This window comes from Astatotilapia calliptera, chromosome 22 (assembly GCF_964374335.1).
Source record: "Astatotilapia calliptera chromosome 22, fAstCal68.1, whole genome shotgun sequence".
NCBI lineage: Eukaryota > Metazoa > Chordata > Actinopteri > Cichliformes > Cichlidae > Astatotilapia > Astatotilapia calliptera.
Window position 1 is genome coordinate 5047271 of NC_137442.1, and position 14006 is coordinate 5061276.

Genomic DNA, 14006 nt, shown 5'->3' on the forward strand with positions numbered 1-14006 from the left:
TAATAGCCAGCAGGGGGCGACTCCCATGACATCAAAAGCAACTTCAAGGGTTTGGAAATTACTTTTGACTTACAACTCAGTGAAGATTTCCTAATGAGTTTATGGTCTCAGTTAAAATAGAAATATGCTTTATCTTACTCAAAGGTTGGGAAATTACTGTGTCAAAGCAGCCAAAATATAAAAATGTCATCTCTGTGTTTCCGGTTTCACGTTCCTTTTTGGATCTTTGGGTTCCCTGGTGGTTTGTTCATCATGCCTTCATGGACTCAACAATTTTGGATTTTGTGTTTGGTTTGCACAATCAGTAACCAACTCTCCCATTATGTTTGTACTTCTGTTTCCTGCATCATGCACTCAAAAATATACTGAACTCAACACAGGAGATTGTGATGATCAAAACTATAAAAAACACCAGTGCTGAGGTTTTTCTAACAAGTGAGGAGCAAATGTTAAAGTAAATAATCAAAAATCTCTTTAATGTAATTATATTCAAAAAACAAACACACACACACACACACACACACACACACACACACACACACACACACACACACTTATTCTTGTGTCCCTAAACCCCAAAAGTATCACACTGAGCACTTACATCAGTTTCTAAGGCAGTTTTATTAATGACTGTAAAACAAGACATACAAATATATAAATAGCAATATGATGGTTTATAGAATGATAATAGATATTATTATTAAATATTACAAAATACTTTGACATAGAAAAATGTTTAGCTGGAGATGCCTGCATCTGCAGCTAAACTGATATACAAATACATAATATAAAAGCTTATAAATAGTAACCTAATTATGTACCGAAAATAACAATAAAAAACACGAACTGCAGGCACTGTGAGTGTAAACAGTCTGAGAGGGAGTAAAGGTCACGGGTGACAGTACCTTAGCACAGTGCATTAATACAATACATTTTCAAAGGCGACACGTAAACTGTGACATACACGTCTTATAAATAGCAAATTACATTAACGTACAGTACATTCCGTTTCCTTTTCTCAAAATAGGTCTTAATGACAGGCAGCATAAAGAAAATCCCAATAATCCAGTAAGATTTCTCTCATTTTAAAAATGCTGAAACCTTGATCTTGCATTTTTTGAACTTTTCTGTAGCTCTACTCTCTACTCACCACTTCTGACATGCTAGTAGCTTCGTAAGGCTGTACTTGGACTACAGTAGCTATTTAAGAATGCTCACAATAACAATGACAGTACATTCTGGTGCTAGCAGATATTCAATGTTCACTGTCTCAGATTAGCATGTTAGCAGGCTAAAACTGACTTATTAGCACAAAACACAAAGTTTAGTCCAGCTGGGAGTTGCAGTTTTAAAGGCATTTGTTAAAAATAAACTAAAGTGAAGTAACTGAATTTTAAACAAATAAACAAAATACAGACAAGACGTCAGACCGTTCATCTCAAGGGAGACCTCAACATCTATTACCCTATCACTGTTGAGACGTTTAACTCAAAGTTCTGTATCATGGACCTCAATCAAATATGAGAAATTTCAGAGTAATGGAAAATTAAATATCATATCCTGTCATGACATGATATGACATCAAATATTCAATATTTTTTAGTCCAGCTCAAATGCTGAAGGGAAAATCATAAAACGTGACAGTGGTTATGTAGGAAGACATCACTAGTTTTGTCTTGGAGGCTTGAGTTTAATGTTTTGGACAGGGGGATCGTCTCTGGAGTTGCCGTAAGATTCTTTTTGACCAGTGACAGAAGACTTGTAGCCGGTCTGAGATCTCTACAGAGAACCTGAGAGCCTCGAAGGCTGTGGAGACGACCGGGAGGGAGGGAGACGCCGTCTGAGGAACTTGTTCACCGATCTGAAGATGGAATGAAAAAGAAACCAAAGTCATTGGTTGAATCAGAGAAAGCACAAAAACTGATTGTTTTCTCTTCACTCTCTGGATGAGTTTTAATGGGAATCAATACATTTAGCTGTGGAGTTGAATGATTAAATGTCAGGTCTGTTCTTAATTTGTTTGTTTCCTTTTGTTAATCTATATTTTGGTCATTGCTTTCTTTGAGAGACAGGAAAAAAGAGTTTAAGAATTTAGTCTTTATTCCTTTATTTTTTTAACCCAGGTGGTGATTAAATTATGTAATGACTACGTGGTCAAAAACAACACAAAAAAACAAAAAAATCAAAAGATGAATGTGAGTCAAAGTTAAAGTTTTACATTGTTATGTCAAACACTATCTTTTACATTTTGTAGCCATATTCTTTAATTTACTTTTTGCTCTAATATCAACAGTATCAGTTTTCAGTTAAAGTTAATATTAAATTAAAGTGTAAGAAATCTCTTGTGTGTCATTTTCAGTGGATTTTCTTTCTAAAAACAAGCAGACTCAGTAAATTCAAGCCATACTGTTGCTCTCACCTTTTCTAGAAATTTTTTAGTGAGATCGGACAATTGCTCGAGGTGGTTGCTGGCGCCCTCAGCTGCCTGAAAGGGCACACTGACATTTACTTGTGCAGTTTTCAACCACTTGGTGTGCAGCCTGAAGGACTCGACGTACACGTAGAGCTGAGAGAGAGACTCGTTAACCTGCAGAGATGTTAAGGCGACAAATTAAGTGAATATCTTTTAAACTTTGATAGCATTTAGAGTGCATTTCGACCGTTTAAATCACTGATAGGAGAAACTGGATGATTACCTTCAACGAGTTGAGATGGGCAGCAGTGTGTTTTATTACAGGAAGACTGTCCAGTTTGTGTTCTATGTCCATGAAGGTCACAAGCTCGGCTTCTGGCTGTTAAAATATAGCGAAAACGGAGGTTTAAAACATAACTACATTTTCTTATAATACTTATTATATAGGATTTTTAATTGTTAAACATAAACTAGAATGCTCACTTGAATCAGATAAGACATTTTTCAAGCTTTCAGTTCACAGTTATGCACTTTCACTTTTGGTGATTTACTATGTTCTTTAAATGACTCATTTTTCACTTGCTTTATTAAAAAGCGCACAACCAATTCTCTCATTTACCGAGACATTTTACAAGCCTTTTGCAGTAACACTCCTACAAAGTTTGTGCTCGAGTGTATCGTGCTTATTTTTAATTACGCCTCAAATTTTTCTATTTCTTAGTTGGAGTCCAGTTTTCGGTCAGTGAGGAAAGATCTGATTTATTTTGACCTAATAACAACAAGTTTTGAAACAAAAAAAATGGTTCTATGACAGAAAAGCCAACATGGATCTGGAACAGGAAGTGTAAAGTTAAACCTTACCAAACCATGGAGTTTTTTGGAGGAGGTGATGATCTTGTCCAACTGATGAATCATTGGTTCAAACACGCTGTACGGACAAGGGGTGGGACGGGACGACGAATGGACAAATAGCTCAGCCAGTATTACCAGGTAGAGAAGAAAAGAGGTGGTGTCATGGAAAACTGCAAAGACAAGAAAAAAGGATCAAAATAATAAGTTACAATCTTGTGTATTTCATTAGGTTCTGTGGTCTTTAGCCTCATCAAAACACAATCAGCCACATAAAAACACCAGCTCCACATTTATTCAAAGCAAAGGATCGAGCTGAGTAACATTCAGCTGATGCTGCTCCCAGCTGCACACACACACACACACACACACACACTCTCATAACAGGTGGCTACTGGGCTGCATTCACGTTGCAGCAGAAAGTATCACAACTCAACCTCTTCCCCTCTGTGCGACCCAGACGTGCTGCTTCTGAATCAGATACAAAAACCACAGAGCTACATGGAAACTTGTTTTCATTTCCAGCCTAAATCTGGACCACATGACCCACAAGATTAATCCTGAGGCAGCTGTATTTGTCACGGCAGTTAGGAACTATTACGCCATCAATCTGATGCGACTGTAGGTACATACTAGCATTAACACCAAAGCGTTTGTTGGAGATCGGATCTAACGAACGAACAAACAAAAAAAACCAAAAAAAAAACCTCACACCCTCAGATATCAGATCCAGACATAAACAGTAATTCAAAGAAATCAGATAAGAGCAGGAGATCAGATACGAGATAAAACAAGCATGGATGGTGGTTTAGACACTAAAGCAGGTCACTGTTAGCATTTAGTACTGAAGGAGTGTGGGTGTGTGACAGAAGGAAGGAGAAAATTTTCTGCAAAGTGATAGCCGGTGTTTCCCAGAAACACAAGCAGCATGTTAACAGGTTAGCTGACATTTTTCATAACACTGTTTTTATTTGACCTGCATAAAGTCTTTTCATTTTTTTTAAATTTCAGACGCTGTTTCAGGTAAATCACATCTCAGAAGTGTCACCAGGGAACAACATCAGCACAAACTGGAGCCTCAAATGGCTTCAAATGGTCGCTGTCTTTTCCCTGCAATTCTTTTTGAAGCAGTCAAAAATGAATGGATGAGTACCTTAAAACGACATTTTTAGCTCATACTTGCTGATATTATGCTTTCAGGTTAAATGTAGAGAATGCAAATGTAGCGAACCTCAACAAAGTTATAGCAGCAACCACTGATTAGCCCATACGGACATAAACCCAATACAAAAAGCAAGACGACTATAGCTGCTTTGTCTATAAGACTGTTAAAAAACATTCTACTTAACTCACAGCGAATAATACTTTGTATCTAGTACCACAGTCTCTTATTTTAGGCTGCATGGCTTCAGAATAGTTGCTACACTGACCACTTTGGAAACAGAAACTATGAGTTTGCCTTTTTACTATCATACAAAGTTGTTTTGCTGAATTTGGCAGTTGCCTAATGACACATTAATGCCAGATTTGCCATTTTCCATCAGTACCTTGTTGTAGCTCTGGTTTTGGTCTCCACTGGTTTCTGGGGAAATTATCTGTCTCTTTGGCTGCTAAATGCTTAACTATGTAAACTCTATTCAAACACCTTTCATGAGTCACAGCTACCTCCTGCTGCCGCATTTAGGTTAATGAAGCAAGGGTTGAGGGCTGTAAAACAACAGGCAATTAATCAAGAACACCAAACTAAGCTATAAAGCTGAGGGGCACTTTAGATATGTTACTAGAAGCAGCACAGTGTTTATATTTTATGGCCATCCCATTTAATGTTTACGTATGAACAATAAAAAAAAAATTAAGTCTGATGGACTGGACCTCCGTGACTGAATACCTCCTACTGTGCTTAGTTAATCCCTGGAAAGAAGAACCACCCTGATGTTATCTGTTTGAGAATGAATAATTGCAATGAGTCTTCTGTAGTTTGTTTTGTCTCTATTTCATAAACTTCTTTTCATCATAACTGAAAGGAGTAACACCAAAATCAAGATTAGTTCATGTCTGCAGGTCTTTGTAACTTCAGAAATCCCATTATGCAGAGTAACAAAGAAATGAACTGTCCGTTAGTGTTAGATCAGGGATAAGGAATGAGAGGTATGCTGTGGGCTTTTTTTCCCCAGCCTGCTCTGGGCCTCTTGTTGGAAAAGGAGAAGGGAGCTGGCGCAGAAGTCTGACTCAGATTAATCTCTTGGCGGTGACATCACCGGGCAGATGCCCCGGGCTGCGCTTTTTAGAGGGAAAACATCCACTTTGTTATGAGTGTCGGAGCACTTTAAGCACTTTTACTGCCACTCAGGCACTCGGGGCAGTATACTTTATGGGCTGAAGAGGTCAACAATGAGGTAAAAAGGGTGAAATTGTTTACCTAAGAAAACAAAGTGAAGTTTTCGTGATGTTTTATCCATTTAAAATGAAAACGACTTGAATATTTAAATTATTTTACACAGTTCAGTAAAGGTGAAAATTTATTAAATGTTTCTACTTATTGTCTTCCCTATATTTTAGGTTTTATTTCTTCCATTTTTGCTTCTATAGTTTTTCTTTCTATATTTCTATATATTAGCTTTATTCTAGCTGCTGTCGCTGGAAGATAACTTTCAACCTTGATCTAATTTGCTGGTGACCTTTGGTCAGACATTATTCTTTGGAAGTCAGATTTCATCTCGTGACTTTGGCTGATCAGGAAACAGCAGGAAAGCAGAAGGTCAGCAGCCAGACAGACGTATAAAGCTGTGACTTTATAAATGTTACGGTAATGTCATTACAATGTGAATTTTATCCTCCACTTTTTAGTTACTAAACCCACCAATGCTATATGATAATTTGGGGCTTTTTTCTAGGTCTGAATGCACTCTATTTAACATTCACCCTCCAATAAATGCATTGGAGAGCAACTTCAGCATCTTGCCCAAGGATAATTTCGCATGCAGACTGGAGCAGCTAGGGATCAAACCACTAACAACCTTCTGATTAATAGATGACCTGCTCTGCCTCCTGAGCTACAACTCGAAGTAGGTTAATGGAGTTATGATTGTCTTGTGAGTTTAGCCTGTGGAACAAAACAGTGTTCATTTGCTAAAAAACTAAAAATTTCATAATGAACTTGTAGTATACTTTTATGTCTTACTGACCAGTGAAAGCAAAATCATGCCTCTCCCTATTTGTTTAGATAGCACTTGGTCTTAGTCCAAATTAAATTCACCAAGATGGCATCCATATGGCCCTTTGTTGGACTGGGAACATGTTCAGGGTGTACTCAGTGTTTTAGCTAAAGAAAGCTTAGATAATACGCAGACCTCCCATGATCCAAATAAGTGTTTACTAATGGATGGATGGAAGCTGAGTCACTGAGGGCACCAGTGTCATAATGCTGAAACAAAAGATGGCTGTTAAATCAACGCATCTGGTGAAATGTACTTTTACATTCACAATGTGACTATTAATTAACAAACAATAGAGCTGTTTGTTAATTAATGTAACTGAAATTGATGAATTTAGGCTTTAAAAAAATGTCCCCACCACCCCCCACCACCACCACGACACACCTTCTTCATCCAACAAGTCAATAACTTTCTTTTCTTCTTAAAAATCTCAATATAAAGAGTTTTGCTCTTTCACTCTTCATCTGTTTGTTCTTGTTATGAGTGTTTAGTATTAAATGCACAGGGGGTCAAGAAGAGCTGGGAAACAATATTTTTCCGCCATCAGCATTCATGTCTGGATCTTATTACAGAGCTAAAATACTGCATCAGAGAACAATTTAATACTCTGATATGAGTCAGACATCGACCACCAGACAAATATATTGCTGTCTGCTCTTCACTTATCCTCAATTTTCCCGATAGCACAAAACCTCGTGGCTTGATTGTAAGAACAGTGTAGTTTTTGGATTCAGTGTTGAACAAGATTCAAACACGAAATAGTTAATAACAAAAGTACAAGCACTGAATGAGTGCAACTGTGGCTTTTGCACATGCAACAGCAGGCTTCATGTTAAAATGATTTTCAGTTAGTGAAGGGCTCAAAATGCTTCATTTAGTTATTGGAAAATTACTGAAAAAGCCATCAGCAAAACCCAACTGTCACACTAAGAAAAACATCCTCCAGCAGTGCTGCGTACAGTCATGTATTTGGCAGAGTAAACAGCTGTGACAGCATAACGGCACAGAACAAAGTTGCTTAAGAAGCAGAGTGAATGGGCCACCTTTAATGTGTTTAACAGGTCATTTCATCAGCACTCGTTTACCCACGCACGAAACATCAACACACGCACATGCAAGCTCTCACATAATCACAAGCTTCCACCGTTTCCGATCGGGTTCGTGTGCTCTTTCTTGCTGAGTCAGACAAACAAACACTGGAGTTTCCTGTGTTTTCTCTCTGACACAGTGAGTGCCTTATTTCTTCTTATTTGCTCTTCTTTTACTTTGAAGACCGTCCAGTGAATAAAGTGTAAAGCCTGAGTGGCGGGAGGAGCTCTGTCATCTTTCTCCAAAACCATCAAATAAACAAGAAAATGGTAACTTTGTAATAACTGAAGTGTGAGGTTTGGCTTTCAAACAGGTTGTTTCAGGAGCAGAGTGACAGCACTAAGAACGTGTTTATATGTTTTTCTACCAAAACTAAAATAAAAAACACTTTGGATACTTCAGATAAACATAAATATATAATTTTATATTAACAGTGAATCAAATGATTATGTAGTCTAAAAGGTGGCACCCTAAGGTGACAAACCCTATAAAATTATAACCTGACTGTGCTGTTTAACTCCTCTAAAAAGCTTTACACTATAACAATCCAAAAGTGTTTACTATTTAAAAGCCACATACTTCCCTTTAGGGAGTGGAGGTGGAGACCTGGAGTAGAGTTACAAGAGTGTGAAAGTTGCACTTACAAAGTGAGGTGTAAGTTCAGTCACTCTGGATCATTCGGGATTTGAACTTCAGCGTCTGTTTGCCTAAACTTCTTTTTATAGGTACAATTTTACAGAGCTACAAATACAGAGTTGAAACTAGAAGAAAGAAATTGTTTGACTCAAGAAAAGCCAAAGAACAGAAAAAAAACAAGAGAAGGAGGGCATGAGTCCTGCTGGTGGGATTACGCGCTAGCATCCTGGAAAGTACAATAGTTCTATAGAAATTTACGCAAGCCCAGTTTCAAATTACTGTTACAGAGAAATGCAACAGGAAGTGTGCTGAAAATGCCACTCTGCTGGCCTAACAGATGTGCCATGTCATTGTGGCTGATTGGTCCCATATATATAACTTGTGAGGTTCTTGCAGCACTAAATTGTTGAATCTATCCAAACCTGACATGAACAAAAGCATGTAAATGTCAAAATATTGCTGATTTTCATGCTATAAAAATCAGCTAAATGGGGGAAGAAAAAGATTCTTAAATATAAGTGGCATTGATTTAATTAACAATTCTTAATAATATTAAATTAGCCAAACATTTATTTTACTTTGTTTTTCAAATTGCAGAGCATGACTGTGTGCAGTTTCAATTCCTGCAGCATCCTGTTTTCTTAGGTTCACTGGAGACAGGGTGACATCACTCCAGTATGTAGCTATATACAGACTTCACTGGAATTAATCGTTGCTCTGCCCCATACAGCTAATCCCTTTATGTAGCATAACAAGGGGAAACCTATTCCTTAAAATGACTCATACTCACTACAACATCATAAAAAATAAAAAAAAATCATAGCCAAGCTTGAAATCTCCCAAGAAGCTTTGGACCATAATGGATAAAACCACTGCAGTAATAATGATTCGCATAATCTGAATATTGAGGTTGTTTATATTGAGGTTTAAAAAAAATTGGAGTGGATGAGTTGCAGTACCATTTTTGTCCACTTGGGCAAGCTGGTATATGAGCTGACTCACTCCACAGCAGAATCAGGGTTCAGGCCCCTTATAGTGAGTCTGCAAATTACATTACAGTAAATGCTGGTGATGTGCAATGATGACATCACTGTCTGATGACCTGACTCGTAGCTTTCACAACTTTTGGATAAACAGACTCTGGGTGCCTCATGGCTCCTGTTTTTGTTACTAGTCATCATGTTTTCACAGTTCGTTGATGATCCAGTAGTTTTTGACTTAGTAAGAGTGTCATACAATACCAAACTGATTGGATGAGCATCAAGGAAATATAATTCCCAAAGCACAGATAAAGAGAATACAGTTAACACAGGCTCAGTTCTTTAAAACTACTCCAGCTATTAAATGTTATAAAACCTGAGATGACCACACAACTAAAGTAGCAACTTGATTTATTCTGTTATTTTTCCTCCTGTCACTGTGACTGATTACCTCCAGACGACTGCGTGAAAGCAAAGGAAAACTGGTGTTTTCATGTCAGTAAAACTGTCAAAACGTTTTTTGTTTTTTCTGCTGACTACAAAGGAAAACCACAGAGCCCACCTTCACTGCCCAGTGACCACAGCTTCCTTTTCATTCATAAATATGTGCGCCAGTTACACAGCCATTCATTTCTGTTGCTGTCAGAAACTAGGAAGTCCACGTGTAGTGTTGGCCAAATCTCTCAGCTAAGCAACAACAACAATTTATGACTTTCATACACTGTGTTGACATGATGATTGCCTCTGTAAAACATTAAAACAGCACCATAATGTGAAGTTATTTTACTTCACTTTGATCCTACACAGCACAGTTTTATAACTGAGCATTTCAATAGTAAAAACTAACTAAACACATTCATGCAGTACTATTTTAAATACCTCTACTTTACCTGAGTAGTTACATTTTATACAAGCTTATGCGACTACTTCATTATCTGAGCAATATAGTTATTACTTAGAGTGTTTCTCTTCCACCTTGAGCAGTTACATTACAGAGCAGTTACAGTGAAATGCTGCCTGGAAATTCATGTGTCAGCATTAAAGAGTAGGTCGGCCAAACAAATGCTACTTTCTACAACACTTTTAATACCCTAAGCCCATTCAGCTTAAAGTCCTTGTGTACTTAAGCAACTTTACTTTTCACATTTATCTGTGAGTACCTGTTTTTTATCTAAGGATCTACTTTTTAACCAGCTCGAACAACCCGGGAAACCCCTAAGACACAAAGACATGCACACTGACACACACACAGCACCAGCCAATCACAGCCCAACCTGAAACTAAACAGTGGCTGATTTCTAGAGTTCAAATTAAACATTTAAGCACTTCAAATATCACTTTGAGTTTAGTTTCAGCCACAGACTGCTTGGGATTTAATCATTCATCCATCCATTCATTGCCTCTCCCTCTCTACTTCCTTTAGGCTAAAAGTAAAAGTAGGAGACCACGTGCAGCAAAGCCCCCCTTCTTCACACAAACATTCACTCTCACACTCACAGTCACTCACACCTCCCCCTCTTTCTTTAAAAAGTAACTTAGACCAACTTACATTTCATGTTTCTGCTCCTGCCGTAGTAAACAAACCTTCCTCTGAGTCCAGTGTGAGTACAGTACGTGTGAGTGATTGTGTTTGTGTGGACAAATGTAAAAGTTCCCTTTTATAGCATAGAGTATGACACATCACCTGAGTCATCAGCCATCGTCGCCATTTAGGCATCACACCCACGCTGGCCAACCACCCCTCCTCTAACCCCCCCTTTATCTGAAAAAGCTTCAAATTTCTTTGTTTGTTGAGGTAATTCTAAATGGAGGAAATGATAAATTAAAAAAAAAAAGCAGAAAATACCAGATTGAGCAATTTTCCTTTCCTCCTCTCTCTCTTTCTCTCCACTCTTATGTTATCACCTCACTTTCTTATTTTAACTACATTAAGTTTAGAAAATAAAACTCAGTTTGCAAAACACTGAAACAGATTTAAGAAAGTAAATGTAAACTCTGTAGGAATGAAAGTGGCTGTAAAGCAAAATATAATTTGTACAACAACATATTAAATAAAAGAGGATATGGTGATACTTGCAGGAGTAAGTAGCGCAAACAGTGTGACCACATCCCAGCAGCATTGACCATTAATAATAAATGTACAGAAGGTGAAAAACATGAGGAGATGAAGACCGAGTGTAGCTTCGTGCCAGGAGTTAAGTCAATAATTTCCCCCAGGGATCAATAAAGTATTCTGATTCTGATTCTGAATACTATTCCCAGATAATAGAAACTAATACTCATAAAGGAGGAAATCTCACTTCTGTTTCTGACACTTTTCTTTGTATTTGATTTTCTGGAATTTCAAAAGTTTGGAAAAAGATGATCTTTTATTGTCATTCTGTTAATAATCTCCTACCTGGGTTTAAAAAAAATTGATTCTTTTTTTCTAAGAGCTGAGGCTGTACTAATGAATTTCTTCAGAGTTGCGAGTTTGCGTATCAAAGGGATCACGTCAGTTCCCCCTGCTGAAAGTCATCTCTGTAGTGTAGTGATGGAAACGTTCAGGTTTAATCATTTTGTTTGTAAGCCGATTAAAGCACCTACTCAATATTTGTAAATATGATTTGATTTGGAAAATGATTATAACACAAAATGTAAAATATTCATCATTAGCAGCTTTTTCTTGTGAGGTGGTGGAGACCAAAACAGAGGTAAAAGAGAATTAATCTTGGCCTGACTCACACATTCAAATGGAACATGACGTAAATAACTGTTTGCAAATAAAGCTGCCGTATGAACATTAAAGAGGATAATAATATATGTAGATCTTGTTGCATTCAAAAACTAGCCCAACGTGTTCATGAGAAGCTGCGCTTTAGATTCACTACTATGTTGAAGATATCTTTAATCTAAAGCATTTCTGCAGGATTGTCTTCCAATGAACAGTTATAACCCATGGTTGAAACAGGAAGGGGCTCTCCTTGGTCAGAACTTGCGGCAGATGGGTGAGAAAAACGGGACAGAGACCAATGTGGACTTTATCTCTATTTGGACCAGTCAGGTGATCCCTGATTAAGGAAGTGTTAGGGCGTGGGCAAAAAAAAAGCCTCAGGACAATAAGGAAGTACGTTCTAGTTGTGACCAGCAGGAAACCACCACACTCACAATAGAAGTAGTGAGTTGGGAGTGTAATTCTGGCATTGAGTCCAGGGCACAAGGACACCACACTCACAGTTATCATCCTGGTTACAAACAGGAAATGGTGTTCATTCTGACGAACTAGCAATCAATCACATCTTGCATCTTCTTAACTTTTCCTGAGTTTTCATCAAACTTAATAGGCTTTGTTTTAGTAGGCAGTGAGTTTTCTCACCAGATCTTGGAAATGCAGCCTTCAGTGTCATCTTCTTCAGGTCTTAGGTGCTTTCATAAGGTGGCAACCCTCTAATTGCACAATAAGGTTTTAATCCTTCGACAGTTTCTGGTCCAGTCTTATGTTAAAAATTCCACATATGCCCTGATTAAAAACGGATCCTCCTTCCAATAAAACTATTTGCCTTTAATTCAATTAAAATCTATTAAATTTCATTTGTATAGCTCCAACTCACAACTGCCTCAAGATGCAATAAGGTCAAGACCCTACACCCACCTTTAAAGATGTGCCGTTCTCCAACTAAGATCCAATTACAACCAGCTGCTCCTGTGTTCTACCTGGCTTCTGGTATCCCCACCCTCCTTTCCTCCTGTCTTGCCTCTTTATAGAGACGGGTCTCAAACTCACACCAGTCAACTACTTCTAGTGTTCAAATAGCTGTCAGCTGAACTAGAGGTGGGATCTCTATCCCCACATAAGTGTGGTATACATATAACCCATTAAAAACATACAAATAACTAATAATCCTAAACCAGTGTTTAGTAGCAGATTCTCTCAGTTACTCTAATATTTCATATTCTACAACAGTAGAAATATTGTTCTACAAAGTCTAAAAACAATATCTCAGCAATCCTCAAGTACTCCTGCATACCTGGCACATTGGTCACTTCCATTGCCACTGGTGACATCACACATTGTATTCAAGTGTAACCTTTTCAAAGTTTCGCAAACAAAAATGAAAGTATGTAACAACGGCTGTGACGTCAACTTGATGTCAGCCCTGTTCATTCACCAGTTTTATAATGAGGTCCTTAAAAGAGTGCTGAGCAGAAGGTGACTTGAGGTGTTCAACATCTGCACAATTTCAATTTTAGAACTATTTTTTATCCAAGACTTGACCGGTGTCAAAATATTTGCAGACAATTGATTTTTTTCTCTATTTTCTGTAATTTCCTTCAATATTGTTCACATTGCTTTTAGGCTATTATAAAGAACCATCAAATGTTCAGCTCAAAAGTTCAAAACCTGATTTACTTAACCAGAGGAGCACATCACAGTGGCTACATTGGTTGTTATATAAAGTTTATACTATAAAAATGTTTTTCTTCAAATGTTAGCTCCCCTGAAACAGATGAAATGGACCATATGGCTGTGCATTGGTTTGTTGTTTGACCATCAGTAGTATTTTTTTTCACATTGTCTTGGCAGAAGACTCTGGGTGCCTTTTTAGTCATAAATATTGATATTAACATTTGCTTATTGACATATTCAGCAGTAATGGGGCAATATCGGTTTTTATATTAGGACATGTGTGCATCTGATAAGATGTCTATGTAAAAGATAAATTCTTTTCTTACAAATTGATGATGTGTGCACATTCCTCTTCATTTGAAGCGTACAGTTTTTCCTCACAGCCTGAGTGTTTTCACTTACCAGGACCTCAGCCCTACCTAGTCTTTATAGATCTC

At 37.6% G+C, this 14006-nt stretch overlaps 1 protein-coding gene across 2 annotated transcripts; it reads right to left on the reverse strand.

Moving 5' to 3' along the window:
* Positions 1 to 602: 602 nt before the first annotated feature.
* il11b (interleukin 11b) lies at positions 603 to 12883 on the reverse strand. 2 transcript variants are annotated; one of them, XM_080296379.1, is made up of 5 exons: positions 12814 to 12883; positions 3275 to 3435; positions 2697 to 2792; positions 2420 to 2587; positions 603 to 1861 (listed from the first exon to the last, which is right to left on the reverse strand). In XM_080296379.1, exons 2-5 carry the CDS (start codon positions 3326 to 3328, stop codon positions 1691 to 1693), a joined length of 489 nt encoding a protein of 162 aa, XP_080152505.1. In that variant the 5' UTR covers positions 3329 to 3435; positions 12814 to 12883; the 3' UTR covers positions 603 to 1690. The 2 variants fall into 2 exon arrangements, with proteins under 2 accessions (XP_080152505.1, XP_026012949.1); XM_026157164.2 differs by lacking the exon at positions 12814 to 12883 and adding an exon at positions 10732 to 11190.
* Between the last annotated feature and the right edge of the window lie 1123 nt (positions 12884 to 14006).

Coding starts and splice junctions, on each gene's coding strand:
- il11b (XM_026157164.2), bottom strand. Junction 2,793..3,274: donor CCAAAAAACTCCATGGTTTG/GTAAGGTTTAAC, acceptor ATATTTTAACAG/CCAGAAGCCGAGCTTGTGAC. Junction 2,588..2,696: donor CCCATCTCAACTCGTTGAAG/GTAATCATCCAG, acceptor ACATCTCTGCAG/GTTAACGAGTCTCTCTCTCA.